Source organism: Lagenorhynchus albirostris, chromosome 9 (assembly GCF_949774975.1).
Source record: "Lagenorhynchus albirostris chromosome 9, mLagAlb1.1, whole genome shotgun sequence".
Lineage (NCBI taxonomy): Eukaryota > Metazoa > Chordata > Mammalia > Artiodactyla > Delphinidae > Lagenorhynchus > Lagenorhynchus albirostris.
The window spans coordinates 69,442,888-69,466,019 of NC_083103.1; the positions used below are offsets into that span (position 1 = coordinate 69,442,888).

A 23,132-nucleotide genomic window follows, 5' to 3' on the forward strand; every position below is an offset into this window, starting at 1 on the left:
CAAAGTGGTATTTTCTAGTTTTCTCCACTCTAAAATTACTTTTCCCCCACCTTCCGTACTCTATTTTTTGGAAGCACAGTCCACACTAAAAGGGGTGGGATAAAGAACTCCATTTCAAAGGGACAGGAGTATCTATATAAATTATTTGAAATTTTTCTCTAAGGAAGATTTGTCTCTTTCTCCCTATTTATTTAATCAATCATTTATTTATATCAGCGTTGACTCATAGATATTTATTTTATATTTGGGCTATAACCTAATACTATGTTATTTATTTTGTTGCTCAATTTGTTTCTGCTTTGGCCCTTGGGAGCCATTTCAGGTTGGCTCCTGTGTCCCCTTGGTTTGTTTATTTTCATGTCCTGCTTTTTGTTTTTTGAGCACTTCCTTGCTTTCTGGCACAGCAATATGCTCCAGGCTCATCTTTATTCTTCATTCTCACCCCTAGAATCAGTCATTTCTTCAAGGAGCCCTAGTGTTGCTTTTAGTAGAGAATGGCATTAGAAACCAAGACCTTGGCACTGGGTGTGCTCATTGCTGCTGGGCTGTCACTGCTTCTAGCTCTCTCAGCAGGAAATATATATGTATAATAACCCATGCATACACACATATTTCTGTATTTATCCATCTGTATCTATGTTAAGCCGAACATGAGTTTATATTGATGTCCTTGACTCTAATCCAGTACTACATGGATTATTCTAGCCTTCCCTCTTTGCTTACCTGTGAGAATTATCCCTATGACAGTGAGAAACCTGGCTCCCACCATCCACCATTCAACTCTATTATATATGCATAGCTGTTTCATAATTGTTAACTCATACCCCTGTGAGAAGCAGTTTTAGAGTACAGTGTTTATATACAATTCCCTTTGTCCTTAGCCTTATGGTTTCTAGTCAAATCAAGGTTTCCAAAATTTCCAAAGCTATTTAGGTCAGTTTCATTTTCTTCCCCCCAATCCCTATAGGGCATCTCCCTCCTTTAAAATGATTTCTTCCCATTTGACTTGGGAGAAATACTGGTTGTTGGCTTGTCAATGAGCCTTTGAACCATGACGTTTCTCTCAAGTCAGTGTCATAACTATAAGAGCTTTTCACCAGACATGGCAGACAGATAAGTGTTCTAGATGATTTTCATAAAATGGTAAAATCTCTTTTTTCACATGTTTTATAATTATAAAAGTCTAAGTGCTCATTCTGGAAAATGTGGACATTTTTATACTGTAGCAAAGTGTAAAGAGTAAAGAATCTCTAAACTCACCATGAAGAGCTATTTTCTTCATATTTCCAGTAACAGTTGTACCATGTTATATAAACACTGGAAACATCCAGAATATGGGTTTGGAAAAAGCAATGTCAGTCAACTCTGATCTGGAAAACGTGGTTTCTCTTGAGAAAGTAAGGAACTTAAAAAGATGAAATGTGCTTGAAGACACAGAGATTGAAGTGGAAATTACCACCTCCCCTGCTTCTTCTGGCTTACAGCTGGGTAGTTGTGCGCTGAAAAAAATTCCCTCCGCTTAAACCCCTTCTTTCAGAACTGAGAGCCCTGTCCATCCCTCCTTTCTCCAGGCACTTTGCTTTGCACATTGTAGGAACTCAGGAAATAATTGTCATGTAGCTGAAGTAGACCTAAGTCAGCCTCAAAAATCAACTGTTTCTATTTAATTTCAGATTTATTTTAATTTATTTTTCATTTGGCAATAAACACTTTTTAGTGGATTAATCATGACTCATTTTATAGCTGGCCCTACGTTTAAGATGTTGGTGACGCTCTTTCCGCCCTCCAAAGCCCTTGATGGAGCACATTAGCCGAACTCTGTTGCCTTTATGAGCTGGGGTCCACTTTATTAGCCACATAATGTTTGCAGTTTGGTGTCTTTAACTCCAAGTTCCTTTTACTCACCAAAGGAAGAACCACAAGAGGGACTTTTGCCAGAGGCAGAAAACCTTTCTCCTCCCTTGCTTCAAATCTATCACTTTACACAGAGTGTGTTTTAATGGGAAAAAGCTAATAAAACTTTTCGCTTTGGATTTTTTCCCTCCCAGGGAAACGTTATTTGGGCCATATAGAGCCATTCAATCTGATGGACCAACTGTTTTAAAGACTTCCCCTCCATAAGCCCAGTTTTCTTACAGGGATGACAACCTCAGCATTGCCAGGGCTGAGGGAACAGTCTCGGGGGCCAGTTCAGTTCTGGGCTCATTGCAGGGTTCTGGATACTTCTCTTTCTGGGGGTTGTGTATCTGCTTCGTGTCAGTGGGAGGGCTAAAGGGAAGCTGAAGGAACAGCCTGGGGTAGCAGGGCAGCCGGGCATTTGTGACATCAGCAGGGCCACCTTCATCTGAGTAGGATAAACGTTTCTGTACAAGGCAGTGGTCCAGCTTGAGTGGGTGTCTGAGATCCAGCCTGTGCCCGGCTCGCGTGCGCCCTCGTGTGGGACTGTGTATGGGTGTCTGAGGGCTGCTGTAACAAACTACGACTAACTGGGTGTCTTAAAACAACAGAAACTTGGGAATTCCCTTGTGGTCCATTGGTTAGGACTCTGTGCTTTCACTGCTGAGGGCAGGGGTTCAATCCCTGGTCGTGGAACTAAGATCCTGCCAGCTGCATGGCATGGCCAAAACAAACAAACAGACAAACAAACGACCCCAGAAATGTATCCACTCATAGTTCTGGAGGCGAAAAGTCTGAAATCGAGATGCGGCTGGTCCTGGAGTCTCAGAGGGAGAATCTGCACCATGTCTCTCTCTTAGCTTCTGATGGTTGCCAGCAATCTTTGGCATCACTTGGTTTGTGGCAGCATAACTCCAATTTCTGCCTACATCTTCATGTGGCCTTCTCTGTGCGTGTTTCTTCTCTTCTTACAAGGACACTGGTCATATTAGATTTAAAGTCCACCCTAATCTAGTATGACCTCATTTTAATTAATCACATCAACAAATACCCTATTTCCAAATAAGGTCACTTCTGAGGGTCCTGTTAAATATGAATTCTGGGGGGAACATGATTCCACCCCAAATAGGCATCAACCTGGAGGAGAAGTCACCTTTTAAAAATTTGCCATTGGCTCTATTTACTTACCAAGCTATAACATTTGCTTTTTTTCTTATTTGTACAAAGTTGGATATCATTTGTGGAAGCAGTCAGCTATGCAAGATCTATTAGTTTGCAGGCTTCCTGAAGCAGAAACCCTATCTGATGCCTCTTTGGGAACTGCCATGGCTTGTATGGTAGATTAAGTTCTTAAAAGTGTTTGTTTCAAGAAAGACAAATACCATATGATATCACTTGTTTGTGGAATCTAAAAAAATGATACAAATGGACTTATTTACAAAACAGAAACAGACTCACAGACAGAGAAAACAATCTTATGGTTATCAAAGGGGAGGGATAAATTAGGAGTTTGGGATTAACAGATATACAATACTATCTATAAAATAGATAAACAACAAAGACCTACTGTATAGCACAGGAAACTATATACAATATCTTATAATAACCTATAATGGAAAAGAATCTGAAAAAGAATAGATATATGTATATGTATAACTGAATCACTTTGCTGTATACCTGAAACTAACACAACATTGTAAATCAACTATACTTCAATAGAAATTTAAAAAAATAAAAATAAATGTCTGCTGCAATGACAGTAAGGAAGTCTGAAAAGAAAACTTCTGATTCCAGCAATTGTAGCAAAACTTTTTTTTCTTTTCAACACAGGTGAGTCGTCCTTAACCTGTTTCATCCCATGTTTTTTCTGCTTCTCTGGTGGTTTGGAAAAGTCTCTTGGATTCTCATGGGTTAAGTGAGGTAGGTTCTACCTCATCACTAAGTGATGCATTCCTTTTCAAAGTGGGCTCCATGGAATATTAACCCCGTTAAAAATTGTTCCAGGAGAAGAGGGTTTTGTGGTCAAATAAGACTTCTGGGAAATTGTGCATTTGCTATTCTCTTCCTGGAAATTAGCTATACACACTGGCTTTGTAGGGGTTCTGACAAGTCCTGCAGTAGAGACACCGATTACACTTTGTTTAATCCAGTGTATCTCAAATTAACTTGACCACAGAGTCTCCCCCACCTCTTTTTTGGGGTGTAATGACACCTATTACAATCCACAGAACTAGTCCAGTGGTTTGAGTACCACTGGAGAGAGTGGTCAAGAATATAAATCTTTCAATCAGACTCAAGTTCAAAACTTAGGTTTGCTGACTTCGGACAAGTAACTGAACCTCTCTGAGCCTGAGTTCCTCATCCGTAAGATGGCATTATCACGCTTCTTGCTTCGTAGGATTAACTGAAATAACATAGATAAAGTGTTTAGCACCAGGCCTGGGATATAGTAACAACTGAATACAGTTAAGTATCTATTATTATATTATTATTAAAATTTTTTATTATTTACATCCCTATGACTTCTTATATTATTCTTAGAGATCATTTGGGGGAAATGACCATCTTGATTCTAGCAAAGAAGATCAAAACTGTTGACTTTTGTACAAATCAGGGGCTTTTCCTCAGCTTCTCAGAACTCTGGGGATTGATAGTCACCGGATCCAGTCCTTCTGAAGCCAGGGAACTCTGCCAATCGGTTGTGTCCTCTTAGGCTGGTCATAAGCCAGTTATGGTCACCTGAAAGAAAATTAAGCCCCAAGTGGCACATGAAGTTCGACATTTCAAAAGGCATTTCCTGGTTACCGGATTACCTCTGGGAGTGTGAGGCTGGGGCGGGAGGGAGATGTGAGAAACAGGTCAGGGGAAATGACTTGAACATTCCTGGGTTCTAGAAGCACCAACCTGTCCTTTTCGGACGCATGTACCACAGAAGATATCACAGAGTCCACTGACGACTTGGCTGAGGCAAAGGACAGCTTCTACCACGCCGATCCCCAGCAGGATGGAGAACAAGACCACGTTCCAGAGGACGATGTGCTCAGGCTCTTGGCAGTTAGCCCAGGTGGGTTGGTTGAGTAAGTAGCTGTTCCTGCCAGGACAGGGGAGACAATTAGCCTGGTTTGAGAGCCAGGAAAGGTAGAGAGCTGCCATTTACCAGCATGTGAGAGGCACTAGTCTATCACATCGCTCTCATCTTCATAAGGATAGTACATTCATGACTGCCCATTGGTCGAGGGTCGAACACACCATCTTTCCCTGTAACAGCACAGCATCTGAGCAAGGCATTGTGGGTACCGACATAGCCACACAAGGGAGCACAGGAAGAAGCGGGAAATTGTGTGGTGCAAGATTTGAACTGCTCGAAAGATCTCAGGGGTGGTAAGGATTGGTTAAGAGCTCGGGCTCTGAAGTCCCACAGACCCAGATCCTAACTCCAGCTTCTTCACTAGGAAGTTCTTGATAAGCTTTGTCAGGGAGGGATAAAATGTCCCCCTCTACATATCTTGAGTTCTTGTGGCTGGACTAATAATAAAATTGACACAACACAGATTAACAGGAGAAAGAGAAACAAAATTTAATGCATGCCCCTGGAGGTCTCGTAGAAATGAGACCTAAAGTAGTGGCCAAAGGAGGCAGCCTTTTTTTTGCCCACACCCCACGCAGCTTGTGGGACTTTAGTTCTCCAGCCAGGGATTGAACCCGGGCCCTCAGCAGTGAGAGCGCAGAGTCCTAACCACTGGACCACCAGGGAATTCCCCAAAGGAGGCAGCTTTTACACTCTTCAGACAAAGAAACAATACATTGGTGAGGAATCGACAGGACAAAGAAACCTAGGTTTGGGTGCTTAATTAGTAAAGAATCTAAACAGTTCAAGCTTGGTAGTAAATTAAGGAAGCAACAAGGCCTGTTCATATAGACTCCTTGGCCCTGAACTCTCTATCTCTGGCAGTAAGGGTGTCCTTTTAGCCCCCGATGTAGGGAGTGCACCTTTCACATGAGATTTATTTCCTGCTTTCAGGGAGACAAGAGAGGAGGGTCAGAATGGGCTTCTTGCATCATCTCTTTCTTAAGCAACTTTCACTCAAAATAATCAATATACCATTGATTGATATATGTGTCAATGTACAGCCTTCCCTGGCCCCAATAGTTGCCTAAGTGTTTCTGTATATCAGCTTCCTTATATGTAAAATGGGGCTAAAAAATAACATCAATACCATGGAGTGGGTTGGGAGGATTAGATATTAGCACAGTGTCTGCCATGCAGTAGGCACTGTAGGCAATATATTTATCATTATTATCATAAAACGGGGAGGTCTAGAGGTTTAGAGTAGCTGGACAGGGTTTTGTGAGGGAAGGATGGAGTCACCTGGCCTCGAAGGAGGCAGCAGCCAGTGCATTATAAGAGGAAACAGCAGGCAAACAAACACTCTAAGGAATATTTGGAATCAGAGGGTTCTAGCTGGACAAAGAGAAAGTGGAATAGGTTTTCAGGCCCTGTTTCATAGTTATATACTATTTGGTATCTCTGCCTTTAAATCTCCGCCTTCACCCATATCCATTCTCATCTATTGAGTCCTCAGTGAGATTGCAAGTTCCTTAAATGTAAAGATTTCTTGGCCTTAATGAGTACTTTTACATTTTACAAAGCCCCTCTGGCTCATCTACAGCGAAAGGATTGAAGCGGAAAATGGAGCTGGGATGCTTGCTGGAGGGCTGGCGTAGACACGGAAGCAAAGGGTATTGCAGATTTGGAACAGGGTGATGACAGACTAGGCGAAGCGCAGCGGCCAGATTCAAGGTGCACTGGTGAGGTAGAACTCACAGGATTTGGTGGTGGATTGAACTTGGGGTGCAGAAGGGAGAATAATCAGTGACTCACAGGTTTTGGGTGCCGTCTAACGGGCTGGGGATGACAGAGAGGAAACTGGCAACGGCACATCACGGGTTTGGACATATAAATATTGAAGTGATCTGAAATTCGCAAGAGGAAATTTCAAAGAGGTGATTTGGTCTCTGAGTCAGGAATTCAGAAGAAAGATCCGGGCTAGGGATAGGCATTCGGGGATTATTTATATGGGTAGATGGAGGGTTCCGAAAGCCATGGGGTTGGATGAGCTCTACCAGGGAGAGAACGTGAAATGAGAGGAGAAGCAGTGTCTTTCTCAATCATTGGTGCTGGGTTTCTTTCCTTATTCCTTTAGGAAAATCAGTGGGCATCACAGGGCCTGCCATTTAAGGATAATCTATGCAACCCTGCAGCGTAAACCCTGACAGTTGGTTTTTCTTTTTGTAATGCAAGTGCCTGATTTAAGCTTTGATTGTGAGGCATCCGCTTCAAAGAGGGCTATCTCAGATAAACACAGTGCCAGCTTCACACCTAGGTAAAAGCCTGACTGAGGCTCCTTTGTTTTAGCCATCTTCGTTGATTTCAGTAACCGACCTTTCGGGCCACTTATTTTTTCTATTCCTGTGCTTTAAATTCCTGCTTTTATGTCGTAAGTTCATCAGTAAAGAGTGAGCCTGTGAAACCCTAGACCCCCAGCCTCAAACCCAATAAAAGCAGAACCCCAGGCCCATGCACTTGCGCTCCCTACCCCGCCACCTCCCCTCCCCCCGACCTTGCTGTGTGACCCCAGGTGTGCTGTGTAATTTCCAGGTCCTGTATGTAAGAAATCTTTATTTTTTCAAAGTTTCTTGATGGTTATTGCTAACGGGCGTCTTGCAATCATAATAAGAACCATAAGGACTGGTCCAGCCACAACACTGCTTATGGATAGGCTGAGGTCGTCACAAAACAAACCCCAAATTTGACTATTGTCTCCCCAATTAGACTGTGAACAGGCAAGGTGTAAATAGGCAAGTGGTCTTATCCCTCTTTTGGAATCCCTTCTCTTATCACAGCGCCTAGTCAGTACTAAGCAAGCCCTCAGCACGTGCTCACCTGTGTTTAATAATGGGGGAAAATGAAGTCAAGGTATTGTACTGAATACCTTGGGTGAACTGCTTAATTCATGGGCACACCTTGCCTTGGCCAGTCACCTCTAGAGATTGGTGATTTGGGAATAAATGTGTCAATCTGGTACAGAGAGAGGAGCAAGACACCAAGTATGAATGGAGGTACCTGGCCCCACTACTGCATAGTCAATGCTCAGAGCACACACTCTTTGTGGTCATCACGGTATCACCTTTAGATGTTAGACAGGGACCCAAGGCCATAAATGCTACTCACTCCAGGGAGTAATTCCTGAACGGGTAGGTGTAGTTTCCACTGCCTGTGTCACAGAGAGGGCCACTGAGCAAACCCAGTGAAGAAATGACCACACAGTACACGGCGCCCACAGTGCCCTGTATGGCCAGGAGCACAGGGAACAGCATCTGCAATGGAACAGAATCAGAAATTCAGTGCAGCAGTGCAGCACCTTTTCAAAAGGTGGTCCTTTTGAAAGATCCATCCTGAGTTTCCTGGCAAATTGAAGAGGGGAATTGATCTGGTGGGCATCCTTGTTTTGCTTCCCAAATGCACACAAAAAATGGGGGCACTAGAGCTGAGAAGACCTATGTCCATTCATCTGCTCCATTTGCAATTATTATTTTTTAAACATCTTTATTGGAGTATAATTGCTTTACAATGTTGTGTTAGTTTCTGCTGTATAACAAAGTGAATCAGCTATACATATACATATATCCCTATATCCCCTTCCTCTTGCGTTTCCCTCCCAACCTCCCTATCCCACCCCTCAAGGTGGTCACAAAGCGTGGAGCTGATCTCCCTGTGTTATGCGGCTGCTTCCCCCTAGCTATCTATTTTACATTTGGTAGTGCATATATATCAATGTCACTCTCTCACTTCGCCCCAGCTTACCCTTTCCCCTTAAGGGTACTTGAGGACTTGTCCTCAAGTCCATTCTCTACGTCTGAGTCTTTATTCCTATCCTGCCCCTGGGTTCTTCAGAACCTTCTTTTTTTTTTTTTTTTTAGATTCCATATATATGTGTTAGCATATGGTATTTGTTTTTCTCTTTCTGACTTACTTCACTCTGTATAACAGACTCTAGGTCCATCCACCTCACTACAAATAACTCAATTTCATTTCTTTTTATGGCTAAGTAATATTCCATTGTATATATGTGTCACATGTTCTTCATCCATTCATCTGTCGATGGACACTTAGGTTGCTTCTATGTCCTGGCTATTGTAAATAGTGCTGCATGAACATTGTGGTACATGACTCCTTTTGAATTATGGTTTTCTCAGGGTATATACCCAGTAGTGGGATTACAGGGTCATATGGCAATTCTATTTTTAGTTTTTTAAGGAACCTCCGTACTGTTCTCCATAGTGACTGTATCAATTTACATTCCCACCAACAGTGCAAGAGGGTTCCCTTTTCTCCACACCCTCTCCAGCATTTATTGTTTGTAGATTTTTTGATGATGGCCATTCTGACCAGTCTGAGGTGATACCTCATTGTAGTTTTGTTTGTTTGTTTGTTTGTTTGTGTGGTACGCGGGCCTCTCACTGTTGTGGCCTCTCCCGTTGCGGAGCACAGGCTCCGGACGCGCAGGCTCAGCGGCCATGGCTCACAGGCCCAGCGGCTGCGCGGCATGTGGGATCTTCCCAGACCAGGGCACAAACCCGCGTCCCCTGCATCGGCAGACAGACTCTCAACCACTGCGCCACCAGGGAAGCCCCTCATTGTAGTTTTGATTTGCATTTCTCTGATGATTAGTGATGTTGAGCATCCTGTCATGTGTTTGTTGGCAGTTTGTATATCTTCTTTGGAGAAATGTTTATTTAGGTCTTCTGCCCAATTTTGGATTGGGTTGTTTGTTGTTTTGAATATTGAGCTGCATGAGCTGCTTGTATATTTTGGAGATTAATCCTTTGTCCTTTGATTCGTTTGCAAATATTTTCTCCCATTCTGAGGGTTGTCTTTTCGTCTTGTTTATGGTTTCCTTTGCTGTGCAAAAGCTTGGAAGTTTCATTAGGTCCCATTTGCTTATTTTTGTTTTTATTTCCATTACTGTAGGAGGTGGATCAAAAAAGATCTTGCTGTGATTTATGTCAAAGAGTGTTCTTCCTATGTTTTCCTCTAAGAGTATTATAGTGTTTGATCTTACATTTAGGTCTCGAATCCATTTTGAGTTTATTTTTATGTATGGTGTTAGGGAGTGTTCTAATTTCATTCTTTTACGTGTAGCTGTCCATTTTTCCCAGCGCCACTTATTGAACAGACTGTCTTTTCTCCATTGTATATCTTTGCCTCCTTTGTCATAGATTAGTTGACTAAAGGTGCGTGGGTTTATCTCTGGGCTTTCTATCTTGTTCCATTGATCTATGCTTCTGTTTTTGTGCCAGTACCATACTGCCTTGATTACTGTAGCTTTGTAGTATAGTCTGAAGTCAGGGAGTCTGATTCCTCCAGCTCCATTTTTTTCCCTCAAGACTGCTTTGGCTATTTGGGGTCTTTTGTGTCTCCATACAAATTTTAAGATGATTTGTTCTAGTTCTGTAAAAAATGCCATTGGTAATTTGATAGGGATTGCGTTGAATCTGTAGGTTGCCTTGGGTATTATAGGCATTTTCACAATGTTGCTTCTTCCAATCCAAGAACATGGTATATCTCTCCATCTGTTTGTATTGTCTTTAATTTCTTTCATCAGTGTCTTATAGTTTTTCTGTATACAGGTCTTTTGTCTCCCTAGGTAGGTTTATTCCTAGGTATTTTATTCTTTTTGTTGCAGTGGTAAATGGGAATGTTTCCATAATTTCTCTTTCAGGTTTTTCATCATTAGTGTATAGGAATGCAAGAGATTTCTGTGCATTAATTTTGTGTCCTGCTGCTTTACCAAATTCATTGATTAGCTCTAGTAGTTTTCTGGTAGCATTTTTAGGATCCTCTATGTATAGTACCATGTCATCTGCAAACAATGACAGCTTTACCTCTTCTTTTCCAGTTTGGATTCCTTTTATTTCTTTTTCTTCTCTGATTGCCATGGCTAGGACTTCCAAAACTTTGTTGAATAATAGTGGTGAGAGTGGACATCATTGTCTCGTTCCTGATCTTAGAGGAAATGGTTTCAGTTTTTCACCATTGAGGACGATGTTGGATGTGGGTTTGTCGTATATGGCCTTTATTATGTTGAGGTAGGTTCCCTCTATGCCTACTTTCTACAGGGTTTTTATCATAAATGGGTGTTCCATTTGCAATTGTAACGAATGAAATCACACACTACAAAATTGTGAGCAGGAAATGTAACTTATTTATCACTGAACTCTTAGAGCCTACACACTGCCTGGCACGTAATATAGGTGTGCTTCCAGTCTCCTAGTCTGCACTCACAGCAGACATCAGTTATTGATCTCAGTACTCTTCCCCTAGAAGAAAAAGCGCCACAGTCCTCAAAACAGAGCAACTGACCTATTGGTATTGGCTTTGTTTGAAACCTAAATGAAACCTACTCACCATCCTGGTGGTGGATGTTCAGTAAGTATTGTATGATTGGATGAATAAATGAATAATCATTTTTCTAATGCCTGAGTCAGCAATCAACACAGGGCCTTGTACTGTGTACAAACTCCATAAACGTGTTGACTGGATGGGTGAATGAGTGTGACAGCGAGGCAAGTGTCTGGGACAGGCGACCTCCTGGCATATTAGCGCATTAAATTGGGGCAAAGCTGAGGGACTTGTTTGCTTCAAAACATGAGCTCTTATTCCTGACACGTCCATGTTGTGTCTTTCTTACCACAGGAAGGGAGGGAGGGGCTGGCTGGAGTTGAATGGAATGACTCAGGGAGCTCCTTGGAGATGGTCCTCAAATGGCCTGGTGACCAAGGTCTCTGTGGAGGGTCTGACTGGGGACTGCAAGGGTTGGGAGAGGGGACTCTGGGAGTAGAAAAGAAGTGAGACAGTGTATGAACTAGGAATATAAGAACAGTGAACAGCTCGCTGTGAGCAGGGACCTTGGTAAGCAGGTTTGTATGTGGGAAAGAGCACGATCTTGGGGGTCAGGAGAACAAGATGAGTCCCAGCTCAGCCAGACCTGCCTTCACTGGGTGTGTCTTGAGAGCCGACCGTGTGTCAGGCATCTGGGAGTATGTAGATGATAACTGTGGACCTTGCCTTGAAGAAAGCAGCTTATATTCTTCCTGGAGTTGCGTAAATAGTCCTATATGTCCATTCCAGCTCTAAGATTACAGCCATGCGAATCTGGGCAGGCCACTCAGCCTCTCTGGGCATTTCCTTTCCTATTCATCAAATGTAGGCAAGTTTGCAAAATTTGTGGTGACAGTTCCATTGGTTTCTTCCAGCAGTGTTGGGCAGTGGAAAGGGCAGTGGTATAAGAGGGCCACATGTCAGGAACAAGACACAAATACATAATGGATACACTTACAGAGTGTCAGCCTTCTGTTCTTCATGGGGCGACTGTAAGAGAGTATCTGTGAAAGAGTTTTTGACAGTAAAATCTCCAATTCCCTTCTTGCTCAAATCCCAGTTCTAGGATGTGTTAATCTACTGGCTGTTAGGGAAATAAGAAAGCCAGAGGATGGAGGGTCTTAGACCTTCCCACAGACAGACAGACTGATAGAAACAACCAACCAAACCCTGGCAGGCTGGTCCACCAGAGCTCACAGGCTTTGTGTGTTAACGGCTCTCTTTATACCCTCTCCAGGCTCATTCTTCCTGGGATCTCATGCAATAACCCTCATCACTGTTGGAGAGAGCCCTGCATAATATCACTGTACTTTAAAAGGAAGTATTTGTCATTTAGATGTGGAAAAAATAATACAAGTGGGTGTATATGGAGAACAGAAACAGACTCACAGATACAGAAAACAAACTCATGGTTACCAAAGGGGAGAGGGAAGGGGAGTGGGACAAGTTAGGCATATGGGATTAACAGATACAAACTATTATGTATAAAATAGATAACCAACAAAGATATACTATATAGCCCAAGGAATTATAACCATGATCTTGTAATAACCTGTAATGGAGTATAATCTGCAAAAATACTGGATCACTATGCTCCACACCTGAAACTAACACAATATTGTAAATCAACTATACTTCAATAAAAGTAAATAAATGAAAGGAGGGTATTAGAAGTACTAGACTATGGTCAATGGGTTAATAGTCTGGCCTTCAGAAGAGAGAAAGCTCGCAGCCTGGGAAGTAAGCCCTTTCGGGGGTATGGGTGGGAGTGGAAACATTCTGTAGGCCCCGCAGTACTTACCCCGCATCTGTGAGCACAGCAGTCCTCTCCCCCTCCCCTCAGCGTTATCAGTGCTGGCACCATCACCTGCGGCAAAGAAGATGCTCTTGTAATGAAGGGAATGTTACCATTTTGGAACAAAGTTCCAAAACTCAAGCTATTTAAAAATGTCTAATGAAAAAAAAAAAAAGTCTAATGATTCCTCATTGCCTGTAGGACACAACACAGGTCCTGGACATTGTACGTGAGCCCTCATGCCCTGCTCCTGACCTGCCACCAGAGCCTCACCTCTCCTCCATAGAGACCTCTTGACACACCACCTTATGGTCCCCCAGGAGACACCCGGGACCTTCCTGCCTCTGGGCTTTTGAATATGCCCTTCACCCTTTGCCATCAGATAAACTCCTATTCACCTGCAAAGGGTCAGTTCAAATGTTATCTTTTGTACTAGGCTGAACAAAAAGGCTCCCCCCGCCCTGCCAAAGATATATTCACTTCTGAATCCTGGGACCTGTGAATATTACCTTATATGACAAAAGATATGATTGAGTTGGGATCTTTATTATCTATTTATTTACTTATTTTTGACTGCCTTGAGTCTTCGTTGTGGTGTGTGGGCTTTTCATTGCGGTGGCTTCTCTTGTTGCAGAGCGCAGGCTCAGTAGTTGTGGCGCACGGGCTTAGTTGCTCCGCGGCATGTGGGATCTTCCCAGACCAGGGCTCGAACCCGTGTTCCCTGCATTGGCAGGCGGATTCTTAACCGCTGCACCACCAGGGAAGTCCCTGAGTTGGGAATCTTAACAGGAGGAGTTTATCCTGGATTATCTGGGTGAGCCCTAAATGCAATCACATGTATCCCTACAAGAGAGAAGCAGAAGGGGTTCTGAGAGACACACAGAGGAGAAGGGGATATGGAGACAGAGACTGGAGTAATGTCTTTACAAGCCAAAGAATGCCAACAGCCACCAGAAGCTGCAAGAGGCAAGGAATGATTTTCCCTTACAGCTGAGAACAGGGGGCCCCGCCAACACATCTACTGAGAGCTTCTGGCCTCCAGAACTGTGAGAGAATACATTTCTAAAGTTTTAAGCTACCAAGTTTGTGGTAAGTTATTATAGCAGCTATGGGAAACCAATACCTCTCCTCTCTGTACTGTTCAGTGACCCCCCTCATCCACCCCCGGCAACATGAATGGTTCCTTCCTTCCAGTCACTCCATCCTGTCGCACTGAGCGTGCTCATTCTCCTTTTACCACTGGGTTCTGAGTGCTGGTTCAGCAGCGTCTCCCACGGTGCCCAACATGGAATCAGGACCCAGTGGTATGGTGGTGAAATCTATGATGACATTTCGCCATGTTTCTTCTGGCACTGTGGGGTAGGAGGAAGGTAGGGGCATGATAGGGCCATGGGTCAGGAGCAAGAAATAAATACCTAATGGATGAACTTAACTTTATGAAAAAAAAATCACCTCACCCTGAGAGATAGTTGGTAAATGTGTTCGCTGATGCAGGCATCTGGGAAATCCCTACTTCTCACCAAGGTGACCCATTTCACAAAAATCTCAGATTCTCAGTTATCTCATGGTAACTCTGTGCTGGGATATAGAGCTGACGGGAACCTCCCAGGTAGGAAGAGATGGGCCGGGACTCCTGGCTTCCCTGGGGGATGGCTGAGGGCAGCTTTGAGCCTCAGGTCGCTGTACACTCATAACCTGGAGATGAGGTAATGCTCTCCCTTCTTTGAGTTTCTTTTCCTAGTTCTGGTGATTCTCTGGCAACAGGAATTACTGATTCTTCTGTCTTATGCTGGGCCTTTGGGAGACCCAAAGCTCCCTTGAGTCAAATGGGAGGGTCAACTGGAGATTGTGTGGCAAGGGTACAAGGTTGGGCCTGACAAATGAGAGCTTTTGGAACCACCCTGGAGGAGGTAGGTGCTGAGAGTGTTTCCAAGCACCTTCTGGGGAGCATAGCTTGGCGTTTCCAGCAAACCAGGCTCCAACACGGGGGTCAGGATGAAGCGATGGATTCAAGTCAGAACTGTCATAGCTTGACGGCACCTGGGCGTGCTTCTCTCCTGCTTAGAAGTTCTAGTGGATGCTCGTTCCTCCCCTGACCTCATTTCCTACCCTTTCCTCCAAATCTTTTTCACGTGGTTCTAGCTACACTGGTTTTCTTGCGGATCTAGGAATTACTCAGCCCATCCCCAGCTCAGGGCCTTAGAACGTGCCAATCCCTCTGTTTGGAATGCTCCTCCCCCAAATATCAGCGCGGCTATTCTTCCCTCATTCAAGTGGCTTCTCAAACACCACCTCCTCAGGCAGTATCTCGCTGTCTGTCTATTCCTTTACTCTATTTTCTTCCTAGTGCTCTCACCACCTGACATCACTACATAGTGGATTATTTATGATCTTTCTCTTCTCTACTAGAACGTAAGCCCTAGGAGAGTAGGAATTTTGTTTGCTTTTTTTTTTTCTCCACCGTATCGCTAATACCCAGAACCATGCTAGCACATAGTAGATGCTCAGTGAATATTTGTGGGTCAGCTACTCAAGGGTAAGGGACTGGCTCATCAGCATGGGACGCAAGGTCAAATGGAATGTTGCCTAAGTCTGCATTTCAGCACCGTTTCCTATCCCTTCTTCACGTAAGCAGCCCTTGCTCCAGTCACACCAAACTGCACAGTGTCCATGAATGCATCGTACTCTGTGATGCTCCTCTGCCTTTACACAAACTGCTTCCTCTGCTTGGAACACGCTCCTCCCTCCCTTCTCTGCCTGGCAAATACCTACTAATTCTGTAACTCTATACAGTACAGCTCAGATACCTGTTTCTCTGGTATGTCTCTCTTGGTTCCCAGAGGTAGAGTTGATTGTTCCCTCTCCTGCAGACTCCAGGCCTCCACTGTGGCAGGTACTCACCCCACTGGGCTGAATTAGTTGTGTGTTTTCCCATCTCCCTTGGTGAAGGAACCTAGGGACCATCTCTGCTGGGTCAGGCAGAACCCCCCTGTTGCAGACCTTCCACCTCCAATCAGGCCTCAAGTGATCCCAAACCACACCACGGACTAGTTCTAACCTCTCCCTCCTAATGGTCTTGCCAAGTCTGCAAATAATATTGCTGGAAAACAGCCATTAGTTACCTATGGGAAGAAACTGGGGCCCTGCGTCTCAGTCCCTAGAGCAACCAATTCGGTTTATGTCATGCTCGTCCCAGGTGCCCTGTTTTAACCACAGAAGCCTGCCAGGCATTCTGGGTTGGCCTGTGGCCTCATGAGAACAGAGAGCTGTGATCCCTGGCCGTGGCTTTGCTGAGACAACTACCCTGCTGAGGTCCCGAGGCTGCCTTCCAGCAATCATATGGGGACTAGGAGATGACATACTGCTGGATGTGACTTTACACACCATGGCCGTGAGCCCTGTGTGTATAAACTCAGCCCCCGAGTGGCTGACCTCCTGGCAGGGGGGGTGGGGAGACAGTGACTCATGTGGTCCTGTTTTTCTCTCTCATCTGGAAAGCAGCACTGTCTAGAGTAGCCCCCCACAGGCACTTTCCTGTCTTGTTTCATCAGGGCTCTGCTGGCTTAGCTTCACACGTGCCATCTTTTTCTCTGTGTCCCGTGTTGCAAGCGCACGTGTGCATCAAATGGGAGAAACGGAGAGATTACGGGCTTTGGGCTCAGATGAGTGTTTTAAGTCCTAATTCTGCTGGGCTCCCTCCGCGTGGCCTCAGTCAGATGACTTAATCTGCTTGGGCCTCATTTCCCTACCCATAGGATGGAGGTGATGATCCCACCTCACAAATGAAATAATGTGTGTGCAAGCATTTGATACACTCAAAACCTTTGTGCAAACGGCTGTTACAATGATTATTAAAGGGCAGGAACTGTGAATTCAGGATTTCTCCCTTCCATATCTTACACAGTGTTTGGCATGGAGCTGATGATAAATGGATAGTGTACTTGTCATTGCCTGCAGTGTCCCTTGTGGCTTTTGAGATCTTTCTGGCCTTTTATTTTGTTATCAGGAAGGCAGCTCTGCTTGTTGGCTTCTCTTCCTCTGTTCAGAGCCCAGCTCCTCACCTCCACACCTTCCTCAGCCCTCTGCAGTCTGGGGTCCCCATCCTCCCTCAGGACCGCTCCAGCCAAGAGCCATCAGCACCCTGCTGGGTACCAGATGCTTTTCACGCCCCAGCTATGTACCTTCTGCTGCAGTTGACACTGGGATTCCTCTCTTTTTCTAGAAACTTTCTCTCTTCTTTTTTCCGACTTTTCTCACTTTCCACTTTTTCGCTTTGCCTGAAACTTTCTAGCTGTTTTTCTCAGTCTCCTTCCTCCCCTCCCCTCCCTTTGCATACTCTCAATTTGCAAGGTTTCCTGGGGTTTCGACCTGGGCTTCTTTCTCCTCTCAGTCAGTTCACAAGCCCTGGGCAAACCCGCTGTCCCCTGGGGTTCTACATCGCCTCTCCATGGTGGTTCTCAAGGTTGCCTCTCCCCAGGTCTCCAGTCCCAGCCCAACCATCCTCTGCTCCTTCAGGGCGAATGTGGAGCAAAGCTCAGCCTCTGCCCTCCCCCCGAGGTCCCTGCCCCAGGGAACGCCTTCACCATCTCCCCGACTGCTCAGGCAAGAATGCCAGAGCCACCCTGACTTCTCCCTGTGCCCCCTTACCTCCATCACTCTTCAGATCCTGCCAACTCCTCTGCACCTTCCTCTCTCCAACCTCATGGCCACTGCCTTAGCTGGTCTTAGAGCCAGGCATGAGTGAAGGCATAGAGTAGACACTAAAGTGGACTGAACAAAGAAAAGGAAAAAGGAGGAAAAAGGAAAAGGAAAGAAAGAAGAGAAAAGGGGATAGCTCATTGGTTTTTACTTTATCCAACTGCATGGACTGGTTTGGTCCTGTTTATTTTATCCCCATTTCGCTGTGAATATACAAGTGTAAGCATCTTTTTAGGAAATCCTGGGAGGTTGTGTTGGAAAATTGGAGTGAGGGTTGGACAGCTGGCTGGTATTGAGGGATGCTATGCAGACAGGGTGTCTGGTCCCTGCCTGAGCCAGGCTCTACTCTGCTTTCCCCAGGACCAGGGAGTGTCCTCTCTGGGTCACTCTCTTTCAGTGAACATTCTAAGATTCTGCAAATAGGAAGCCTAAATTCCCTCAAGCTACTCAACACCTTTCAGTAGTCACTGTATTTGCTCATCTATGTCTTGAGAGAAGTTGGGTGCCGATGGACCTATACATTCTACAGATGAGGAGAGTGAAGCTAAGGGGAGTTTAATGGTTTGCTTGGCGGTGGAACTGAGAAATGCAAACCTGTCCTGACAACTAGGTCTGTACTGCCTCTTAGGTAGGACTCTGAGCTGAGAAACAGACAACCTTTGCTGAGGCATTGCTGATTTAGAGGTTCTCTTGGGCAGGAAGAGAAGGCCCAGCTCTGCTAGGATGGGAGGGGCACGTGGCCACTGGATGAAACTTGAGACATCACTGCGTCTACTACTGCGTGGGGAGGAGAAACAGGAAGGGAGGTGGTCACCTTTTTCTGAGGGTTCTTTTTCCTTCATACATTCATCCTTCCATTTGCTGAGTTCAGTGCCCGGCACTGGGGTCTCACATTAACCCATGATCTTTTCCTAAGGGACCCTGGATGCCTGGGAAAGGAGGAGCCAGATGAAAATAAAGGTGGAAAGGAAGGAAAAACACTCAATGTCTACCTTGCGGGCAGCGGATTACAACTTGTGGGCTAAATCCAGCAGGTTGCCCGTTTTTATAAATAAAGTTTTATTGGAACACAGTTCCGCCCATTTGTTTACATCTCGTCAATGGCTGCTTTTTGCCCTAGGACGGCAGAGTTGAGTAGTTGAAACAAGAGACCATATGGCCTGCAAAGCTGGAAATAGTCACTCTCTGGCCTTTTACAGAAAAAACTTGCCAACCCCATAATCTAGCCGAGGGAAGCTTTGATGGGAGCTACACAATTTATTTTTCGAGATGACCATCTTGAAAACTGATGACCTGACAAATGCTCTGCTGTTGTGCTTTTCTTAATGCATATCTTTCATAACAACCACATACTAAGCTCTAGGCGAAGCCGGCACTTTGCTAGGTAGGTAATTTAGAGGCCGCAGTGAATGCGACTTGGACTGTATTCTTAAGGAGCTCACAGCTAATGGGGGAGGCAGACACATAAAGAGATGTTTGCAGTACGAGGTGCCAGTGTGGAGGGTGTATATGTATCACATGTTGTGGGGTACAGAGGAGGAGCAGCCGGCCATGCTCTGGGGGCCCTAGGAGCGTGGCCCCATGAGGAGATGAATTGCACTGTGACTTGAAGGTTGTTTAGGGGCATCATTCACCTGGAGGAGGTAAGGTAGTTAAACCTCATTCTTACCAAGAGTCCAGCTCCAAGAAAGCCGTGGAAAAACCAGACGAAGTCTGTGATCTTGGCAGGCTCCAGCACCTGTCCGCTGGGAAAGTACAGCAGGAGGTTGGCGATGATGGCGGCGATGGCCAAGGCCAAGAGCAGCAGCCCCGTGTACCTGGAGCCCGTCTCAGAACACATGGTGGATCCTCCCTGGAAGGGAGAAAGAAACAACCAACACCAGGAAGCTGCCTGCTCCAGGCACTGCAGAGTCAGGAGAGGGTGCGTCAGCCTCAGAGCCCCAAGAGCAAGATGGCGAGTCCAGCTCTGCCACTGGTAAGCGGTGTGACCTGGGGAGCCAGCACCTCACCGCTCTGAGCCTCAGTTTCCTCGGTAAAGCAGAGAAAACATTGACTTTACAGATGGCGGTGCGTGGACTAAAGAAGGTAAAATCAACATGACAGCACCTGGCTCTAGCAGATGTTCAATAGGGTTTCTTTAAAGGGTTGGGGCAATCGAGGTGATGTTTAGGAACTTGCTGTTACCCTGTTCGGGTTCTTTCATCCACTCCCAGAGGAATTCCCCTAGTGATTATGAACTAGATCCTGATCCAAACCCTGTGGCTCCATCACTTAGCAGCTGTGTGACCCTGGGCAAGTTGTTTTACATCTCTCAATTTCTTCATCTGCAAAATGGGACTGACAGTAGCACTCACATTATGGAATTGTTGAGGGTATGAAAATAATATTTTCAAAATGTTCTCCTACAAGGCTGTCAATGTGTGGTAGCTGGAGAAGAAAGAACGAAAGGCAAATCTGAATCATCTTGGCCTCTCCTTTGATTTATGTCTTTGTCAGTTGAGATGATTGAGCCTGGAGGTTTCTGAGAAGCCAGGCTGGAGGCAGATGGAAAGAGGGAAGGAGGAAAAGGTTTTGCATCTTTGCATAGTGATGCATTTTTTTTTCTCCTGGGCATAAATGAGTTTGGAGTAAACCCAGTATCCTGTTTGCCGGGTGAAGGCTGCCTGAGCAGCGTGAGCCCTGGTGCTCTGCGCCGAGGTCCAGGGGCCCCAGAATGTTCCTCTGAGACCCAGGGAAGGGTTCTTGTTTTGTGTTAGGTGGCGCTCTCCCAACAGCCCTTTGTGCCCATTCTTGACTCAGATTCACGCTGAGATTGTTAACTGACTCCTGAATAGCAGCTCCTTCACTACCCGGCTCCCAGACACAGAGGCCTGGTGCCACGAATGGCCCTTCCCACGGTGGGCGGTGGGTGGGGAGCAGAGGGACCTGGAACAATTTGTAGAGCCAGGGACCTCTTTTCAGGGACCAAATTGAGAAATGTCCAGCCTTAGCTTTCTACTCCCCCAGAAGAGTCGAAGGTATTAATGCACAATGGGTTAGGCAGGGTGGTAATGCCTGGGGTCTTATTTCTATCTGATATCCAAGTTCAGGGCTACAGAAAGCTGATGCCTGAATGGGGCGCCACCTCTGTTTGGATGAGGGAGGTTGAAACTGCTGACCTCACTCGCATTGTGATCACCGAGAGTAGCGGTAATGAAAATTTAACACTTACGGGGATCCCATACTGTAAGAAGAGCAACAATAACACGCAGCTACTGCCACTTGTCCAGACACACGGTATGCATCATTTCATTTAATCCTCAAACAGCCCCATGAGGTAATAGCTCCCTAGCTCTGAGAGGAAACAGGCTTATAGAAGTTAAACAAGATTGCAGGGTCTCCCAGCCCGTAAATGTCAATGCCGGTCCTCAAATGTAGGTCTGCTCGTGTCCACTTCTAGTTATTCCCAGTGAAGGCAGATGCTTAACAACTGGGAGCGCTGGGAATCCAGTGCTGTTGAGCCTTCTTACACCCTGTAAAAGGATACAAAGCCAACAGCCCCTGTGGCTCCTTGACACCTAGATGTCCCAGCTCTTCCAATAACAAATACAATAGTCCTCACCCTCCTGGAAAACTGCAGATCTTCTTAGGAGGGAAGGGAGTAGGGGTTGAGACTGTGGCCACATTTAGAAAGGGGAACCACGCAGCACCCAAGGTTGGCTGGCACCGTGAACTAAAAATGCCACTTGCCGTATCAGTAAACAAAGGATGTTGCAGCCATCAAGCCATCACATTATAGCCACCCTGACGGTGAGCCCTGAGGGAACTGAGGATGGAGGCAGGATTTGCCCCCCATCTAGCCGTCAGCCACTGTAGCCACCCTTGAAGATGGGCCCTGAGGAGACTCAGGATGAGAAGCACAGGATACTGAGGTGCATATTAAAGGAATGGTTTAAATGAGCCCAGACTTTGCATCTTCCCATACTTAGAAAAGCGCTAACTTCCTTAACTTGAGATGGTCTGGTTTTCTTTCATTAACGGTAATCTTTTGATGTTCTGACTACCTGGTCTTTGTTGCAAAAACTCCTCTATATCCTGGCTCCCCCCCTTACCTCTTCCGAGCGGTCCCTCAGAGTTATCTGAGATGCCGTTCCTGGGCTTAAGTCCTCAGTTTTGTCCGCTGAATACAACATAACTCTCAAATTTAGGTTGTGCATTTTTTTCAGCTGACAGCACCTAATTAAAACTGTGCGAAGCCAGTCATTCTCTTGGGCTGAGAATGTTAGAGTTGCGGAGGACTCGTGGAAATTTAGTCCCTTCCTTTTCTGGGCAGCATAGCCCTAGAGAGTTGAAATGACTTGTTCAAGGTTATATAGCTAGATAGTTGGAAATCACAGCAAAAGTAGTCATATTCCTGTTCACAGGCATGCTCTCACTCGATCCTTTCATAGTTCAGTGACAGAAACATCATGATTATGCCTATTTTATTCACTTATTCATTTGCTGCTGGACATTCTGAGCCTCCAAGGAACCCAGGAGCTTGTAACGGGGCAGCTCGTCTTCTGAGGTTGTCCGGTCCCCATAGCTTGTGGCCTCAACAGGTGGGACAGTCACAAGCCCTTGAGTTCCTTGATCACAGACTTCACATCAAATAATCTGCCTCATGCTCCCTGTATCATCATATTCATACGTGTCAGACAATGACACCCTAAGCTTGGGTTTGTTCAGCATGGTTGCTGCTCTGAGGTCTTAGGCCAGCTGTGCAGCTCCAGGCTGTGGGGACCGGCTTTCAACACCAATCCTGCCCAGTCTCAAGCAGAAACACACAGACATACCCGTCCACCCAGTACCTGGTCAGTGGGGGTTGGGCACAGGCCCAGTGGGCAGCCTCCCCTGGGCAAGGCACCCCGGCCCGGCCAGGCCAGCAGCAGTGTTGCAGTTCCAGAGGATCTAGCTCAGCCGCTGGAAGTTTCTGGGTGAGCCCTGGATCCTTCCACTTTTCAGGAGGCTCAAAGTGAACACTTAATAGGTGTTGGGGAGCAATAGGTCCCAGGCACCAGGACAATTTATGCATCTAATCACAGCTGTCATCTTCTCTTCCCTGAAGGCCCCCTGTGAGGAGGTCTCTTGTCTCTTTAGAGTCTGAAGGCCTTTCCAGGTCCTTCTGAGGCCCCTCAGCATGACAGCACGCTGAGCTCTGAGGGGCAGAGGGCTCCCCTCTTCCTGTCTGGACCCACGTCTCTCTTGCTCTCCCCCAGTCTCGGCAAAGTGGCTCAAATTCCCCCAGTAAGAGCCAGCACTTCCTCCCTTGCCAGACGTCCC

General features: G+C 45.6%; 1 protein-coding gene across 1 annotated transcript; it reads right to left on the minus strand.

Moving 5' to 3' along the window:
• Window positions 1-4,195: 4,195 nt before the first annotated feature.
• On the minus strand, window positions 4,196-19,671 carry LOC132526521 (transmembrane 4 L6 family member 1-like). Its single transcript, XM_060160868.1, has 5 exons — window positions 19,501-19,671; window positions 13,140-13,205; window positions 8,129-8,274; window positions 4,801-4,987; window positions 4,196-4,300 (listed from the first exon to the last, which is right to left on the minus strand). Exons 1-5 carry the CDS (start codon window positions 19,669-19,671, stop codon window positions 4,196-4,198), a joined length of 675 nt encoding a protein of 224 aa, XP_060016851.1.
• Window positions 19,672-23,132: the final 3,461 nt, after the last annotated feature.